We start from the raw sequence: 20,134 nt of genomic DNA, 5'->3' as shown, positions 1-20,134 counted from the left end.
AAAGGTAGAAGCGGTAGGTGGATGAATGGGACGTGAGGATAGCCCTTTTTGGGCTAATCCTCACATCCCGGGTTTCTTTTAGAAAGCTTTATTGGAGGCATATGCTAATTTATTTATGCGGCTACTGGGGCGTGGAGTAGCCGGACATGAGGCTACTAGTCGCGGCTACTCCACACCCTTAGTAGCCACGTTACTCCGCCTATCGTTTAATCTTCGGCACGCAGCTACGACCCTCGTCCTAGTCCCTCCGTTCTGCACATGCGCAGAACGCAGGCCTTCGGCTGCACGGCCGCGGCTCCAGGGCCGGAGCTACTGCGCATGCGCAGAAGGCCGCAGATGCCGGGGGATTCGGACGAAGATTAAATGGTAGGCAGAGTAACGTGGCTACTGGGGCGTGGAGTAGCCGCGACTAGTAGCCTCGTGTCCGGCTACTCCACACCCCAGTAGCCGCATAAATAAATTTGCATATGCCTGCAATAAACTTTTCTAAAAGATAGCCGGGACGTGAGGATTAGCCCAAAAAGGGCTATCCTCACGTCCCATTCATCCACCTACCACCCCTGCCCTTTAAAGAAAATTAATTGTGATAAACCAGAGACAATTACTCAGATCCAGGCACCGTGACTGTGGTGATGCTCTTAGATTTGTTATCCCTGGCCTCCTTCCTTCTAAAATAAACTTTTAAAATTATATTAATGAGCCTGAAGGGCTCTGGCTGTGTTACCAGAGCCCCTCCGTGCTGTAGCTTCACATGCTGTTACACTGTGCAGAAGCACTTCCCCCCTCCCACTGTGTGAGATTACAGCGGGGCGGGAAGAGTGCTGAGGGAGCAGAGTGGCTGAGACAGTGTTTCAGTCTTTGTAGCTACAGTATGGAAGGGCACTGGCAACACCCCCTGGAGCCCTTCTGACTCATTTGCATAATTTAAATATCAGCGGATTATCACAGTCCCGGTGCCTGGATCTATGAGTAAGTGTCCCTGGTTTATCATGATGGATTGTGATGGTAGATTTTCTTTAAGCGTGAGCACTGCCCCTCGATTCATTCTCTCTTTTGTTCCCCTAGACAGTGAATGGAGCAGCAGGGCTGATCAGTAACTTTTTATTTCATTCATTAATGTGACCCCATTCCCATGATTAGTGGGGGTCCCTGTAGATCCACTGCACTGTGGATAGGGGGATAACATGGAAGCTTGAGATAATCCCTTTAAAAGCCCATGTGGATTAATGGGGATTCTGGTGGTGTGGTGCAAATTGCTGGAGAGATGACCACATTACAAAGAGAAGGGGAGCCACCCAAACCCAGGGAATGCAGTGCATTGCAAACCAAGGTTGGGGAGCCCCACACCCCAAAATTATAAGGGTCGTAACCGTTTTTTTACATTTTTTGTTCCAGCAAAAAGATGGGACCTTTGCAGCCGGAGGATACATGCCACCCCTACGCTTCAAAGCCCTGACTCTGGTTGTCGTCTTTGGCACCATGATGGGGGGAATCCTGATACCAAACGGTAATTTACAGACCTTCAGTCAAGACTCTGAGTTAAAATAACGCCTTTCCAGAGATTTTTTTTTTTTACAAATACATTATACTTTAAAGTAACTCGAAATTCACATAAAATGTTAAAAACTGACTCTTCTCTAAGTGACTCGCTGTATTCCAGAGGAGCAGCAGGCTCTTCTTGATAAACAGCACCCCCTAGGTGAAGCCTTCAGATATTGCGTTGTACAGAAGCTGCACAGTGAGCTCCCAGTGTGTCCTCCCCCACCATACACGAGGGGGAGACCAGACCGTGCCCCCGGTGCCAACGCTGCTGTGACTTGGCTCCGAGTCTGATTCACGCTGTGAGGTTACAACACGCGCCTGGCAAACGCCACAAATAAAATCTGTGTCTTTCTTACGAGACCCTGCAATATACTGGCAGCATTGGGGTGACTCAGCCCGAAACAGACAGGGCGAGCCAACAGGCATCAATGTAAGGCGCTTTTCAGACAGAACCGGAGTCGGTGGGTCCGACCGGCGGAGGGTGGAGCAGCTATGAGGCCTATGAGGAGTCCATAAACAGCGCTGACTATGGGCGATGACCCAGTCTGATCCAATAGTCGGTTTGTTTTGTAACTGCAAAGTGATGTGACTTTTGTAGGCGCAGAGGGAGCCCCCTTATTAGATGCGGTGGTCTATAGGCGTCTAATGGTTAAAGCTCCCGGGGTCGGAGTCTTCCCTTTGACATCTTTATAATAATGCGGCTGTGGGTTAGGCGTTTGGGTGTATGTGTTTTCAAAACAGAATAGGAAGGGGTTAATAGATTTCCTTTTAAAATGAATCTGTCAGACACTAAGGTATTGTCGGTATAGTAGCAGCAGGACTGTGATATATGGATTTATATTCCAGGATTGTAGCTTCTGGGGGCGTGTCCTCACAATGCTGTGCTCTGTGTTAGGTGTTGTCCCTGGAGAGAAGTGTAATCATACCTTTGTGTATGTTGTTAATACCCTGTTTCCCCTAAAATAAGACATCCCCCAAAAGTAAGACCTAGTACAATTTTGTTCAGGCTTAGAAATATAAGGCCTCCCCTGAAAATAAGACCTAGCGGCAGACATTGCAGCAGCTCTCCCCATGCGATACATTATTATTAGTAAATGTTTTAGTTGCTGCAGAAGGTTGTGACATGGGGAAGAATTCATGGAATTAAATCACTGGTTGTTGTGCTGCAAATGTGATCCCAGCAGCTCCCAGGATAAGAAGGGTCATTTATGGAAGATTGGGCCCAATGATTCTAATAGAAATGGAGTCACAAGAAATACAGCAGGAAATTCAGAGTTTGGAGAGTCATAAGGATGTTAGAGAAGTTGATTTTTTGTTCAATGATAAATGTAAATTTTTGTTCATAAAAAAAAATAAGACATCCCCTGAAAATAAGACCTAGTGCCTCTTTAGGAGCAAAAAATAATATAAGACACTGTCTTATTTTCGGGGAAACAGGGTATCAGCAGGACTGTGATATATGGATATATATTCCAGGATTATAGCTTCTGGGGCACTGCTATGCTCTGTGCCCTCTGCAGCCAGTGTTATATGTTACCCTTGGAGAGATGTGTAATCAGACCTTTGTGTATGTAGTTAGTAGCAGCAGGACTGTGATATATGGATATATATTCCTGGATTGTAGTGCACTGGGGATGTGTCCTCACACTGCTGTGCTCTGTGCCCTCTGCAGCCATTGTTATGTATTACCCTTGGAGAGATGTGTAATCAGACCTCACACTGCTGTGCTCTGTGCCCTCTGCAGCCATTGTTATGTATTACCCTTGGAGAGATGTGTAATCAGACCTTTGTGTATGTTGTTAATATCAGCAGGACTGTCATATATGGATATATATTCCAGGATTGTAGCTTCTCAGGGTGCACTGGGGGGGGGGGGCTCCTTACACTTCTTTGCTCTGTTCTCTTTGCAAGCAGTGTTAGGATCTGCCCTTGGAGAGCTGTGTAATCAGACCTGTGTGTGTTTTGTCTGTAGCAGCAGGACTGTGATATGTGTATTTTATATTTCAGGATTGTAGCTAATGAAATTCCTCATGTCCTCACACTGCTGTGCTCTCTGCAGCCAATCTTAGTCCTCCCATTGACTAGTAAATGACTGCAGTCCTGCATCTCATACCTCTATAGTTACATGAATGAACGTATAATAATGTGTAATAAATTTTCTTCTTTGTGTGTTTTAGTGGAGACGATCCTGGGTCTGACAGGAGCCACCATGGGGAGCCTGATCTGCTTCATCTGCCCCGCCATCATCTACAAGAAGATCCACAAGAAGGGCCTAACGTCTCAGGTCAGTGGGTGTATAACATGGAGCCTGTGAGCTGAGCCCCCCCCCCCCCCCCCCCCCCAGTCCCTGTGCAGATGTTACAGGCCGGCTCGCCAACGCCTTATAATTCTGCCAACGAGTAGTTAATTACGGCACTTCAGGAAGCGCTCGGCCTTGACCGGCTTAGTTAGGGACCAGGGAGAAGCGGGAGACCATGCGGGCTGGCGGAAGTTGAAAAGGGCAAATTATCGGGGCTGTGAAGAGATGAGAACCTGCGACCGTCCCTTTAATTCACAGCGGCCCTCAATTCCGGCTGACAATATGGTCACCTGGTGACCCCTTAAGGGCAGCGACACCTGGATCTGGTGTAAAACCTGATGAGGAGTTCGGAGAGAGGGGGGGGATGTGACACATTGATCCTTCAGTCCTCATTAAAGGGAATGTTTGCCTTTTGGCAATCTCTCCTTGTTATGTCGCTAGGACCCCCGACTTGGTGAGTTCCATTACAAGCAATGCAGTGATGTACAATAGCAGCTTGTAATGCGTCATCTCTCCTGCGGAGGCGCTGCTGTTATATTAAAGGGATATTACAATTTGGGATATTTTATTAGACATCCACTGGATATGTACATACCTGATCAGAGTAGGACCTACATCTATCGGCAGAAGGAAGCTCTCTTGACCCCACAACCAGGCTAAATGGAGAATTGGACTGATCACGAAATCTCCATTCATGTAAAGGGGAGCGATAGAACGCCCCTTTAAAGGGAATCAATCACCAGGTTTTACCCTACTGAACTACTAGCCCCCTCAGGTAGGGTATGAAATATCCTTTCTAGAAATCCCGCTATAATGGGAAATGTAACCCGTTTACCTATGAAAAATCTCCTCCAAAGTCGGGCAAATATGACTCTTCTCACCTCATTTTTATATGAGATGAGTCAAGTTTAGTGGTTGCAGCAATAGTATCTCTTCAGGAGCCACGTAGCTTCAATTCGATAGCACCTACAAACATGCTTTGTGTGTCATTTTAAAGATAAGAATCTCCATCTTTCAGATCACATCTGGTTCTGTGAGCTACAGAACTGGAAATTCTGGCAGTTAAAAAATGGGGGGGAAACTGCATCTTTATCTGCAGCTCACATTTCCTACTATGTCCATAACTGCCTCTGGGTCTGTAGCTCACAGGACCACAAGCCTGATGTGATCTGAAAGACGAGGTCCTTATCTTTAATATGACACTAGTAGGTGCTATAGAACAGAAGATAGGGGCGTCTGAAGTGACATTCCCCCTGCAACCGCTAAACTTGACTCATCTCATGTGAGAATGAGGTAAAGAGAGTCGTAGACTTTGTAGATTTTTTTTTTATGGGTGAGACTTCACATAAAAGAGTTCTAGAAAGGACTACTCCAGTTGGATAGAACCTGCTGACAGGTTCTCCTTTAAACTCCTGTTGCTTATTTTCCCCTGAGGGCACATTACACCAGTGTTGAAGTTCTCCCCTCCCTGTAATATCTCTTTTCAATATCTCTGCTTGCTACAATGGAATAGAATCCAGCCTCATGACATCTCTGACCAGGTCCTGCCTGCACAGGTTCATGGCTTGTTACAAGGTATCAGAGCACATTCTTGAAGCCAGGATTCATCCAGCCAGGACAACCCGAAATATGAAGTCCTGCCCTTGCCCATGTGCTCCAGTGACCTCAGGTCCCATTGGCAGCAGGGCGGCAGCCATACAGGGTAAAGGGAAACCACAGCCTTAGGAAATTTAGGTCCGGGCAGTACTGGAGCTCGGGTGAGTGACACCATGGGTGGCCAGTTCTGTGCAGCAAGAAAGGGCATCCCTAAGGGACCACTATGGGCCATGATTAACCCTTTGTAGAGCTGCGTGAGGATGTCTGCTCCAGGATGCAGTTGACCTCAGGGTCAGCAGGTGTTTCCGTGTTCAAATCAATTTCCTGTAAGAGGTTATTTGTCATGGAGGTGAATGCAGGCTGGATACGGTAAGCGCTGCAGATAAGGGGGGGGGGAATCAGGTGTCATCAATGTCGTCATCCGAATGTGTTCCCCTTTAAGGCAGGCTTCCCTCTTCATGTAGTATAGTCACATGATGCCTATAATCAGTGCCTCTTGCCAGGACGATTACTAGAGAACTTTGTGCCATTAAAGGGGGGTTCCAGTTGTAGACTAAAAAAAAAACCCCAAAAATGTTACATACTTGTTCTGGCCACAACTTGAACTGGAAACCCCCTTTAATTGTTCAGTAGTGAGTAATGGGTTGGGTTGTGATATGTGCTCAGGCTGCAGCCTGTAGGTGGCGCTGTGTTGATTTCTCCTCTATACAGTTTATCTTAGGGGTCGGCCTTGTCATTCTGGTGATCAGCACTTACACAACTCTGACCATCCCCGAGGAGCCGTCTGTACCAGTCAAACCAGATGTCCAGGTGGAAGAGGGGATCAAAGAGCTGGAACTGGAGCCAGACATCCCGAAAATATCAGGTGAGGATCCCCGAGCATCATTGCCTCAATAGGAGGTGTAGTACCCCAACACCACGACTACAGAGCATACGGTGCTGTCTGCTTTTAAGCCCTTGAACTGTGCATAATTTGCAGGCATTGATCCTGTATGGATAACTCGTCCATTATCTTGGGGGGGGGGAGCAGCTGCAGCCTGTGTCTCCTCATGCACTCTTCCTCTTGTCTGCACCATCCCTTCCTCCTCTGCCTGTTTACTGCACATGACATGACGTGTAGAGGGGAGGGGGGAGGGAGCTGGATGAGTGTGGAGGAGAGGAGACTGAGCCACTGCCCCCTTCCCCCGGACTCACACACTATAGGCAGGTAATGTGAAATAAATTTTTATAAAGTAGTGGCAGTATTCAGAATGCTGTTAAAGGCATTTATAAAATCCGCATAACATGGGCTACTGGAACCTGTCACCAGCTAAAAGAGACATTACTGCTTTAATCGTATGTAACCTTAAAGATCAGTTCAATAAAAAACAATTGTGTATCAGGTTGTGTGAGTTGTCGTGGGAAGGGGACAGGTTATTATTGTTTGTGTCTGTAGCTGATCTGTAATGTGAGATCAGATCTGAAGACACATTGATCCAGCGCTGATGTAAGGAGCAGGGGGGATTCTTCTGGTCTCAGATAAGTGTTTATGATCAGGGCTTTCCAGCTGCTTCCTGACATTGTGCAGAATACAGGGAGGAAAAGGAGGTCACAGCTGCTACCTGGATATCCTCAAATACTCCTGCAGGGGAACACCAGGGAAATTCACTTGTGTCCTGTTTACACTCCACAACTACATCATAGGTTACATCCTCCTATATAATGTCTACTGAGTGTACTGCTTCACAGACTAAAGGTGGCCTTAAAGGGATCTTCTTACTAACAACACGTATCCCTTATTCACAGTCACTGTGTACATACATGACATTACTTCTCCTGTACTGATCCTGAGTTACATCCTGTATTATACCCCAGAGCTGCACTCACTATTCTGCTGCTGGAGCAGTCACTGTGTACATACATGACATTACTTATCCTGTACTGATCCTGAGTTACATCCTGTATTATACTCCAGAGCTGCACTCACTATTTTGCTGCTGGTGCAGTCACTGTGTACATACATGACATTACTTATCCTATACTGATCCTGAGTTACATCCTGTATTATACTCCAGAGCTGCACTCACTATTCTGCTGCTGGTGCAGTCACTGTGTACATACATGACATTACTTATCCTGTACTGATCCTGAGTTACATCCTGTATTATACCCCAGAGCTGCACTCACTATTCTGGTGCAGTCACTGTGTACATACATGACATTACTTATCCTCTACTGATCCTGAGTTACATCCTGTATTATACCCCAGAGCTGCACACACTATTCTGCTGCTGGTGCAGTCACTGTGTACATACATGACATTACTGATCCTGAGTTACATCCTGTATTATACCCCAGAGCTGCACTCACTATTCTGCTGCTGGTGCAGTCACTGTGTACATACATGACATTACTTATCCTGTACTGATCCTGAGTTACATCCTGTATTATACCCCAGAGCTGCACTCACTATTCTGCTGCTGGTGCAGTCACTGTGTACATACATGACATTACTTATCCTGTACCGATCCTGAGTTACATCCTGTATTATACCCCAGAGCTACACTCACTATTCTGCTGCTAGTGCAGTCACTGTGTACATACATGACATTACGGATCCTGAGTTACATCCTGTATTATACCCCAGAGCTGCACTCATTATTCTGCTAGTTTCTTATTTATTTTATTTAATTTTTCCATTTTGCAGTCCAAAAACCAATCGTGGAAGAAGCAGCTGATGACCGGGATAAACCCAAGCTCCCGCCAAAGCAGGTGGAGGTGGAGCAGCCTCAGATTAAAGGACCTATTGATGTTCCACAAAAGGAGGAGGGAAAGCAGAAACAGCAAGAAGTGCAACTGGACAGACCTGACCAAGGTACCTTTCAATAAAGATGCCCCGCTCACCCCTGGCATCATACCTTGCATGGCTGCTCAGCCAATCCCTGGCATCTGTAGGTACACCTGCATTCATAGCAAGCGACCACTGAAGCTGTGATGTCAGTGATCTGACATCATCACTTCTGGTTTGCTGTTACACAGATTGCCTATTGTTTCTAATGGGAAGTGTGTAATGCTGCGGTTCTCCTGCGGAGGCACTGTAGGGTAAAGGTTTGGGGCAATCTGGTTATGTTCTATGCACCTGTACACACCATGTTTGGCAACCACCCTGATCCTTTGCGCCTCTCCCGTTCAGGTGTTGCCATCCCAGTGGGTGAAGCTCATAGACATGAACCTCCTGTCCCACGGGATGAAGTCCACGTAGATGAACGGAAGGACCAGGAGGAGTCTGAGGAGAAGAATCTGCCAGATGCCGATGAGGGCAGAGTCGCTCCAAAGGAAGAAAAACCAGAGGGAAAAGTAGAAGATAAACCCGAACAGAAAGAGCAACTTCCTGAGGGTAAAGAGGATAAAGAACCGGCTCCGCAGCAGCCCCCGCAGCAGGAAGGCTTAGCCAACAAGGAGCCGGAGAGGAAACAAGAAGACGTCCAGCCCCCGGAGGAGCAAGCGGAGAAGAAGGTCGAGGAGGCGGCTGAGGCCAAGGATGTAGAGATTGTGGAAAGAGAACTACCAAAGATTGACCTGGCCGTGGTGGAGAAAGTCCTGGAGAAGCAGCTCAGAGAAGGTGAGGAGGAGGAACTGGGGGAGATCGAAAGCTACTTGATGAGTTCAGCTGGTGACCTCTATGTGCTCACTGTAAACAGACCCAAAACTAGAAGTGGGGGGGGGAGGCTATACCCATATCCGGGTTGGAAGGAACTGGAGAATTTGTAATCTACACGAAAGGTAGGGTAAAGCAAGCTAAACTTCAGCCACTTATGTATTGTCCCTAGAGAGATGTGTAATCAGACTGCTGTGTATGTTGTTAGTAGCAGCAGGACTGTGATATATGGATTTATTTTCCAGGATTGTAGCCTCATGAGAATTCAATGGGGGGATGTCCTAGCACTGCTGTGCTCTTACCTCTGTGGCACTTTGCATTAATCTGCTCCATAGCTTCTCCCTCTGTAATTGGGCAAAACTGTGTACAGCTTCTGGTTGAAAACCTAAGCAGCCAATCAGATTGGAGAGCGAGAGGCTGTAAAGCATTTCAATGTAGAGAGCAGAGCAGTGTGAGGAAATGCCTCCTGTGCACTTGGAAAAGCTACAATCCTGGAATTTAAATCCATATTTCACAGTCCTGATGCTAATAACAGTGTACACAGAGGTCCGATTACACATCTCTCCAGAGAAGATCTATAACACTGCTCCAGAGAGCACAGAGCACAGCAGTGTAAGGACATGTCCCCAGTACACTCCTGGTATATAATTCTATACAGGCAGTCCCCGGGCTCCGTACAAGATAGGGTCTGTAGGTTTGTTCTTAAGTTGAATTTGTATGTAACTCGAAACTGCATATTTTATAATTGTAGATCCAGACAAAAAATGTTTTTGTCCCAGTGACAATTGGAGTTAAAACATTTTTTTGCTGTAATGGGACCAAGGATTATGAATAAAGCTTCATTACAGACACCTGACAGCTGATCATTGCAGCCTGGGACTATAGTAATGTATCCAGAAAGCTTCACCGGAGGTCACAGTGGGCAGAGGGGTCTGTCTGTAACTAGGGGCCGTCTGTAAGTCGGGTGTTCTTAAGTAGGGGACCGCCTGTATATCACAGTCCTGCTGCTATTAAAGCATACACAAAAGTCTGATCACACATCTCTCCAGGGACAATACATAACATTGGCTGTGGTCTAATTCTTATGGGACGACCTCGTTAAGATCTTGATGGTCTCCGTTTAAAACAGCAGCGTAAAGTCTTTCACTACTGCATATAAGAGAATGAGAATGCAGTAGCGCTCTTTCACCAGTAGGGGGAGAGCTATCGGCATGTGATTAGTAGGTGACTTTGTGTGTGTTGGTCCCTGGCTCAGCGCTGTGTAGCAGCATTAGATGTGCATAGACAGGAGGCGGCGAGCGCTGGACCTGACCTTTCCCTACCTTTCCAGATGAGAAGAAAGAGCAGGCACCCGGTGACACCGGAGCAGAGCAGCGTGATGGGAAAAATGTCGAGATGAAGGCTGCGGAAGACCAAGAAGGTGGGTGCTATTCTGTGTGTCCACCCTGCCATGAAACATCCAGGCTAGTGAGAAGGTTTCCGCATTGCCGAGCGTGACCCCTGAGCGCACAGCACTGCGCCGACACAGCAATGTCTCCAGAGTCCCAGACTCTGAGTTTTACTTTTATGGCAGGTTGTTAAAAATGACCTTGAAATTGTATATGTCTCTGGGAAAGCTGGGAGGCAGCCATCTCTGCTTTCCACATGGATGGCACCCAGTATTTATAGACCACCAGATGACACATATATGCCCCATTATACAGCTGCACCTAACCTACTCTGATGCTGAACGAGTTTTCAGGTTACATCCCATTGGCACATCTGGTGGTGCCAAATCCATTTCATACAAACAGACAAGGACAAGTTTTTTAATAATAATACTGCCCCGTGTACATGAATCTACTTCTATAATACTGCCCCCTATGTACAAGAATATAACTACTATAATACTGCCCCCTATGTACAAGAATATAACTACTATAATACTGCCTCCTATGTACAAGACAATAACTACTATAATACTGCCCCCTATGTACAGGAATATAACTACTATAATACTCTCCCCTATGTACAAGAATATAACTACTATAATACTGCCCCCTATGTACAGGAATATAACTACTATAATACTGCCCCTATGTACAAGAATATAACTACTATAATACTGCCCCCTATGTACAAGAATATAACTACTATAATACTGCCTCCTATGTACAAGACAATAACTACTATAATACTGCCCCCTATGTACAGGAATATAACTACTATAATACTGCCCCCTATGTACAAGACAATAACTACTATAATACTGCCCCCTATGTACAGGAATATAACTACTATAATACTGCCCTCTATGTACAAGACTATAACTACTATAATACTGCCCCCTATGTACAAGAATATAACTACTATAATACTGCCCCCTATGTACAAGAATATAACTACTATAATACTGCCCCCTATGTACAAGAATATAACTACTATAATACTGCCCCCTACATACAAGAATATAACTACTATAATACTGCCCCCTATGTACAGGAATATAACTACTATAATACTGCCCCCTATGTACAGGAATATAACTACTATAATACTGCCCCCTATGTACAAGAATATAACTACTATAATACTGCCCCCTATGTACAGGAATATAACTACTATAATACTGCCCCCTATGTACAAGAATATAACTACTATAATACTGCCCCTATGTACAAGAATATATCTACTATAATACTGCCCCCTATGTACAGGAATATAACTACTATAATACTGCCCCCTATGTACAGGAATATAACTACTATAATACTGCCCCCTATGTACAGGAATATAATTACTATAATACTGCCCCCTATGTACAGGAATATAACTACTATAATACTGCCCCCTATGTACAAGAATATAACTACTATAATACTGCCCCCTATGTACAAGAATATAACTCCTATAATACTGCCCCCTATGTACAGGAATATAACTACTATAATACTGCCCCCTATGTACAAGAATATAACTACTATAATACTGCCCCCTATGTACAGGAATATAACTACTATAATACTGCCCCCTATGTACAGGAATATAACTACTATAATACTGCCCCCTATGTACAAGAATATAACTACTATAATACTGTCCCCTATGTACAGGAATATAACTACTATAATACTGCCCCCTATGTACAAGAATATAACTCCTATAATACTGCCCCCTATGTACAGGAATATAACTACTATAATACTGCTCTTGTGTACAGGAATATAACTACTATAATACTGCCCCCTATGTACAGGAATATAACTACTATAATACTGCCCCTATGTACAGGAATATAACTACTATAATACTGCCCCTATGTACAAGAATATAACTACTATAATACTGCCCCCTATGTACAAGAATATAACTACTATAATACTACCCCTTATGTACAGGAATATAACTACTATAATACTGCCCCCTATGTACAAGAAAATAACTACTATAATACTGCCCCCTATGTACAAGAATATAACTACTATAATACTGCCCCCTATGTACAAGAATATAACTATTATACTACTGCCCCCAATGTACAAGAATATAACTACTATAATACTGCCCCCTATGTACAAGAATATAACTACTATAATACTGCCCCCTATGTACAAGAATATAACTCCTATAATACTGTCCCCTATGTGCAAGAATATAACTACTATAATACTGCCCCCTATGTACAAGAATATAACTACTATAATACTGCCCCCTATGTACAAGAATATAACTACTATAATACTGCCCCCTATGTACAAGAATATAACTATTATACTACTGCCCCCAATGTACAAGAATATAACTACTATAATACTGCCCCCTATGTACAAAAATATAACTACTATAATACTGCCCCCTATGTACAAGAATATAACTCCTATAATACTGTCCCCTATGTGCAAGAATATAACTACTATAATACTGCCCCCTATGTACAAGAATATAACTACTATAATACTGCTCCCTATGTACAAGAATATAACTACTATAATACTGCCCCCTATGTACAGGAATATAACTACTATAATACTGCTCCCTATATACAGGAATATAACTACTATAATACTGCCCCCTATGTACAAGAATATAACTACTATAATACTGCCCCCTATGTACAGGAATATAACTACTATAATACTGCCCCCTATGTACAAGAATATAACTCCTATAATACTGCCCCCTATGTACAAGAATATAACTCCTATAATACTGCCCCCTATGATATAAGTAGTACAATGTTGTAGGATATATTGCTGTTGTGTTGTGACGTCTCTTCTCTCCTTCCTCCATGCTTTCCTGGATCTCACAGCTCAGCTTATGAGGCTGGCAGAACGTAAGCACAGATACTGTATGTGTAGTGTAGAGCCCTGTGTGCTGTGACTGTCTCCTAACTTGACCTTCCATCTTGTAGAAGGACTAATCTCTGTGTCTTCATGTTTTGGTGTGATTGGCTCCTCATCCCGGTCCCATTTTGGGTGTACGTGTTACTATGACTATCTCCACCCTCAGTTCACTTTAACCTCTGGGCTTAATGGATAAAGTTGCAGTATGGAGGTTCTGCTGCGGCTCCTCACTTGATCCGTTCCATTTCTGGATGTTTCTGTGTTGTAGATGCGGGTAAAGCGGAGCTGGTGGACCACGCCATCCTGCTAGAGGTCATCAAGGAGCAGCAGAAGCAACAGAAGCGCTTGCTGGACCAGCAGGAGAAGCTGCTGGAGGTGATCAAAGAGCAGCACATGGAGATCCACCACGAGCAGCAGGGTAAGACGTGGAGCACGGCCTCTGACCCACTATAGTCCCAGGACACACTCTGACACCTACATGAATCCCAACTGTTTGGTAAAGTGGTCCTCTCTATTAGTACAGTCCTCCCACTAATGTATGAATAATCGACAAAGGGGTGTTACCATTCCCTCTTTGTCAGGATGTCCATGCATACAATCCGCAAAATATGGACATGCCCCAATGGACATTGGGAAGCAAAATACCGATTGATACATACGTTTCCAGGAGGAACAACAGAGGAGTTCTCAGTAAAGAAGTTTCAACTTTAGTAGTACTTGTCCATACTATCCAATTTGCAAAATATTATATATGAGGATAATCCTTCTCTCTCCACTTATCAGACTCACTTCCTCCTCCTCCTTAAAAGGCATTTACCACCAGGATGAAGGACTGCATGCAAATGAGCCAGAGGGGCTCCATAGGGGTTAATGGAACTTGGAGCCCTTCAGGTCCATTTGCATACAGACTTTCATCCTGGTGGTAGATGCCCTTTAATCTCTGCTGAATCCACCTCACTAGAGCAAGACCGAGATCTTATAATCCACAGAGATCTATAGAGATGTAAGGGGGGGCTAGGAGTAGGCAGATACTGTGTCGAAGAGGATAGACACAGGAAGAGACAGAAGGTGCTGAAGATAATAGTAAGTTTCAATCTCGCCCAAAGAGCTTAATTCACATTAGCACTATTATGTATTATATGACCCCACTGATGCTTCTCAATGAAAAAGGAGAAACACAGTCACAGACAGAGGCTGCTGCTGGAGCTAATTGTACGTTTTTATGTCACCCCAAGAGCTTTCCTCACATCAATACAGTTGTGTTCTTCTCTATAATGTCCTATATGACCCTGTTTATGTCTCTAAGTGAGATATGAGACGTAGGCAAAGATATAGTCTATTGGGAGTCAGAAACTCTAGCAAGATGATATAATACATTATATGGCGCTGACTGGACTGCTGTGAATAAAGCACTTGGGGAGAGATAGAAGCTTATGTTTTGGCTCCAGCAGCCCCCTGTGTGTGACTGTGTCTGTCTTCTGTCACTCAGAAGCATCAGCAGGGTCATATAGCACATTATAGAGAGGCACTGATGGAAATAAAGCACCTGGGGTGAGAGAGAAACTTATTTTTAGCCCCCGATTCATTTTAGTTCTTCTCTATCATGTCCTGTATGATCCTACTGATGCTTCTGAGTGAGAGAGGAGACCATCAAGTAACAGACGTTTGCTTTGCGTTCTGCGTGCAGTGTGTGGGAGACATCATAGCATCTAGTCACCGGCTCTGAGAATCACAGAGAAACTACTACAAGTCATATTATATACAGATACACACAGTGGACTACTTGTTTATGTAAAGTCTGGTTGCTTGACCTCATGGGCTCAGCCTTGAAGCCCACATCTAGGACACCCTAGTCCAGTGATGGCGAACCTTTTTGAGATCAAGTGCCCAAAATGTGACCCAAAACCCACTAGCTTTTCCCAAAGTGTCAACATGGCAGTAACATAACTGCCTAAATGCCCTAATATAGTTCAAAGGCGGAAGGGCACCCTGAACAGGAAGAGTCGTGGGGGCCTGGAGCAAGTTCTCTTATAGCTCTAAACCATCCTTAATCAGACCTTCTCACTATTCCTACAGTCCCAGGAAGCCTAAGATGGGTCTCTTTAAAATAACACAGACTGTATGAGACTGCAGTTTGCCATGTCTGGCAAACTCTGTGCCTGGGAAACAGCCTGAGTGCCCACAGGGAGGTCTCTGAGTGCCACCCCTGGCACCCGTGCCATAGGTTCGCCACCACTGCCCTAGTCCCACTACAGTGTCTGGAGCGGTTTTACAGTATTAGAGTAAGTCACAGCATCGGGAGGAGATGCAGGAGAGGTAAGTGTCCCAGTTACATAATAATTAACATGACTCAATTTTTTTCCTAGGTGACAAACCAGAAGGCCATGCCGTGGAACCTCCCAAGAACATAGAAGATCTTAAAGTTGGAGAAGATAGCAAAGACTCTGTCCTTAAAAATAAGCCAGTCCTGGAGGAACACCAGGAAGTACCCAAGAAGGAGGCAGAGAAAGTTGCCATCCCACCACCCGAAAACAGAGCAGCCCCCAAAAATACTGAGCTCGAGAAAGGCAAAGGCCTGGAGAACGTGGTGATGGTACAAAAACCTGAGGTCAAAAAGAGTAACGAGCTTCCCGTCGCTCAAAAGGTCGAGCCACAGAAGACTGAAGCTCCCAACCTCGGTGCCGGAAAGCAATCTCTGGAAAAATTTAATGTACAGAAACCCGCACAGCAAGAGAAGGAAGCCCTGAAGATCCAAGAGCAGGTCCTCCACAAAAAGGAAGACTCTGCAAAAGTAGTAAAAGCAAAGGAGAACAACGTTGTGTTGGAGTCTCCGGACAAGGAAGACAAGGTGAAGGAGCATCCTCCTTTGGAGAAGGTCGTAAAAACGGGGGTCAATGCTGTAGATCAGCACCAGGGACAACCTCAAGATGGACCAGCAGCCAAAGAAGATGTGAAAGCTCAGCAACCAAATCTGGACCCGCAGAATCAAGCCCAAAATCCGGTGAAGGAAGTAGCACGGCCAGGAGACTCCATAAACCACGCTGAAGATGGCAAAGTAGGAGCAGGCCCAGAAGAAGACAAACTCGATGGAGCCGCACCGGACAACGATCAAGGGAAGCCAAACAGGGACCTGAAACTACAAGACGACTTAGACCTAAGAAGGAAGAAGCGAGACCTTGGGATTGAAGAACATCTGGAGAAAGACGGGACTCAGCTTATTCGTTTCAACCAAGCTCCCGACCCAAGAGTTAACGACCTTCACTCCGCGCTGGAGACGCACCTCAACGCTGCGGCAGCAGAGGCCGGCCTCCAGGCGGTGTACAGCCGGCAGATCAAGCAGGTGCTGGAAAAAGAGGAAAGATGATGATGATGGAAGGTGGCTCCTCGTTGTGTGAGGCCCACCTAGAACTTGACAGGGTTAGTTGTGGTAGGACTTTGCGTGATCCAGTTGTTGGATTACTTGCACCTTCTCGTATAGGTGGTCAGGATTGATTTCGAGGAACCTCTCCAAAAATATGCTGCAAACTCAACCAGCGCTGTACATCTCAGGTATCCTTACTCCTAGGTCAGATCATCTGAAGATGGATCAGAACCAGTGTCTGAGCTTCTACCCATTCCAGTGGTGGCCTGTTCTCATATGTTGGAGGACCAGTCACCGATCACCAGAGTAACCTTGTCCCTTATTTTGGGAGTTGTCTTTTATTTGTCTCTTATTTTATCACTCGTGGAGTGACGCCTTCAGGACAGAGACGCTCTTTGTACGACGAGGAGGCGATCACTTCCTTACACTGTGCCTTTACCGTAATCTTATCCCGTGCTGTGTTTGAGCATCTGTACAATTGTCTCCATATATTAAAGGTGACCACCTAACATCCTTATGTCTATGATTCCATATGTACAAGGGCTGAGTAAAGACGCAGGTCCATAAGTCCAATCTATAATCCTACAGTGTTGATGCCTTTAGGTGAAACATTCTATGTCCATTAGACTAAATCCATGGATGAATTTAGTTCTCATAGCATGTTATATCATTTTGAAGAAGGAATCCAGTTTATTCCTGAGCTTGTACATGTATCAGACATCACATCATCCTGAGCTTGTACATGTATCAGACATCACATCATCCTGAGCTTGTACATGTATCAGACATCACATCATCCTGAGCTTGTACGTGTATCAGACATCACATCATCCTGAGCTTGTACAGGTATCAGACATCACATCATCCTGAGCTTGTACAGGTATCAGACATCACATCATCCTGAGCTTGTACAGGTATCAGACATCACATCATCCTGAGCTTGTACAGGTATCAGACATCACATCATCCTGAGCTTGTACGTGTATCAGACATCACACCATCCTGAGCTTGTACGTGTATCAGACATCACACCATCCTGAGCTTGTACGTGTATCAGACATCACACCATCCTGAGCTTGTACGTGTATCAGACATCACACCATCCTGAGCTTGTACGTGTATCAGACATCACATCATCCTGAGCTTGTACGTGTATCAGACATCACATCATCCTGAGCTTGTACGTGTATCAGACATCACATCATCCTGAGCTTGTACGTGTATCAGACATCACATCATCCTGAGCTTGTACGTGTATCAGACATCACATCATCCTGAGCTTGTACGTGTATCAGACATCACATCATCCTGAGCTTGTACGTGTATCAGACATCACATCATCCTGAGCTTGTACGTGTATCAGACATCACATCATCCTGAGCTTGTACGTGTATCAGACATCACATCATCCTGAGCTTGTACGTGTATCAGACATCACATCATCCTGAGCTTGTACGTGTATCAGACATCACATCATCCTGAGCTTGTACGTGTATCAGACATCACATCATCCTGAGCTTGTACGTGTATCAGACATCACATCATCCTGAGCTTGTACGTGTATCAGACATCACATCATCCTGAGCTTGTACGTGTATCAGACATCACATCATCCTGAGCTTGTACGTGTATCAGACATCACATCATCCTGAGCTTGTACGTGTATCAGACATCACATCATCCTGAGCTTGTACGTGTATCAGACATCACATCATCCTGAGCTTGTACGTGTATCAGACATCACATCATCCTGAGCTTGTACGTGTATCAGACATCACATCATCCTGAGCTTGTACGTGTATCAGACATCACATCATCCTGAGCTTGTACGTGTATCAGACATCACATCATCCTGAGCTTGTACGTGTATCAGACATCACATCATCCTGAGCTTGTACGTGTATCAGACATCACATCATCCTGAGCTTGTACGTGTATCAGACATCACATCATCCTGAGCTTGTACGTGTATCAGACATCACATCATCCTGAGCTTGTACGTGTATCAGACATCACATCATCCTGAGCTTGTACGTGTATCAGCCATCTCATCATCCTGAGCTTGTACGTGTATCAGCCATCTCATCATCCTGAGCTTGTACGTGTATCAGCCATCTCATCATCCTGAGCTTGTACGTGTATCAGCCATCTCATCATCCTGAGCTTGTACATGTATCAGACAACACATCAACCTGAGCTTGTACATGTATCACATCATCCTGAGCTTGTACATGTATCAGACAACACATCATCCTGAGCTTGTACATGTATCACATCAACCTGAGCTTGTACATGTATCAGACAACACATCAACCTGAGCTTGTACATGTATCACATCATCCTGAGCTTGTACATGTATCAGACAACACATCATCCTGAGCTTGTACATGTATCACATCAACCTGAGCTTGTACATGTATCAGACGTCACATCATCCTGATGTCACATCCTGTTGCAGTGGGATCCATGGTGTCACTGCGCTTACCGTAGAGTATCTAGTCTATGGTGATGCATCTTCTTGGTGTTGAAGTCTTTTAAGCCTCCTGACCACCAGGGATATAAAGAAGAACCCTCACTGCCTTAGCCCACACAATATTAGCGTTATGGTATATGCAACACTCGTGAGGCTGGTGACACATCAGAGCGGTATTTTATTATAGGGTACAATGGACACATGAGGCTGTAGTACTGGAGGCCGGGCATAGGGATACATGGATAGGCGCTGTATGTCACCTCGTGCTACGCTTTGCCTGTAATAAGAGAGAAGACTGAGTTATAGCATATCCTACTTATACCTGCCAACCCTATCCTCAGTACAATACAATGTATCCATAATTTCCATCCACTATGTTTTGTTACAATGTCTCACTCAAGATCTGACTCCAGGTAGGGAATGGAAAATAACTTGTTGAGAATTGTTACACTTTAAAGGGATTGTCTGAGATTGCAATGTCACCTCCTGGTCAGCAGGGGAATGATGCTTTGATTCCTGCTGAACACCACAATTAGATCCTGTCCCCCTCAAACCCAATGAATGTGGCGCCAGATTCTGCAGAAGTCAGATCTACAAAATGTAAGTTTTAGTTCTTGTTTTCCCCCCAATTTTGTGAATAAGAGAAACTTTTACAACCTAGAATATTCTATTTAAGGATAAATTTATACATAAAACGGTCACAAAAAGTTTGACTTGACCCTAAACTATCCCAATACTCGTTACAGCTGAATTGTTGCTATGTACAATCTTACCCAGCTAAACAATTCTCTGTACACTGATCCAGAATTTAGAATGGGTTTTCCCCAGGAACTAAAGTTAGGTCCTAACCATAGGATAGGGCCTAACTTGCTGATCAATGGGGGTCTCACTGCTGAGACCCCCA

General features: G+C 44.8%; 1 protein-coding gene across 2 annotated transcripts in view; it reads left to right on the top strand.

Moving 5' to 3' along the window:
- SLC38A10 (solute carrier family 38 member 10) overlaps positions 1-17,270 on the top strand; it is a 29,798-nt gene extending 12,528 nt beyond the window's left edge. The window contains exons 9-17 of one of the 2 annotated variants that reach the window (XM_072112507.1): positions 1,396-1,507; positions 3,720-3,826; positions 6,149-6,302; positions 8,124-8,291; positions 8,610-9,038; positions 10,405-10,494; positions 13,363-13,386; positions 13,665-13,814; positions 15,763-17,270. In XM_072112507.1, the coding sequence (XP_071968608.1) occupies positions 1,396-1,507; positions 3,720-3,826; positions 6,149-6,302; positions 8,124-8,291; positions 8,610-9,038; positions 10,405-10,494; positions 13,363-13,386; positions 13,665-13,814; positions 15,763-16,760 (2,232 nt within the window). In that variant the 3' untranslated portion in view covers positions 16,761-17,270. The remainder of the gene's footprint in view (positions 1-1,395; positions 1,508-3,719; positions 3,827-6,148; positions 6,303-8,123; positions 8,292-8,609; positions 9,039-10,404; positions 10,495-13,362; positions 13,387-13,664; positions 13,815-15,762) is intronic. The other variant, XM_072112508.1, reaches the window with a different exon arrangement.
- Positions 17,271-20,134: the final 2,864 nt, after the last annotated feature.

The sequence above is a fragment of the Engystomops pustulosus genome, chromosome 6 (assembly GCF_040894005.1).
Source record: "Engystomops pustulosus chromosome 6, aEngPut4.maternal, whole genome shotgun sequence".
Lineage (NCBI taxonomy): Eukaryota > Metazoa > Chordata > Amphibia > Anura > Leptodactylidae > Engystomops > Engystomops pustulosus.
Note: the sequence above shows the minus strand (reverse complement) of the source record. Positions and strands in the feature narration are given on the sequence as shown.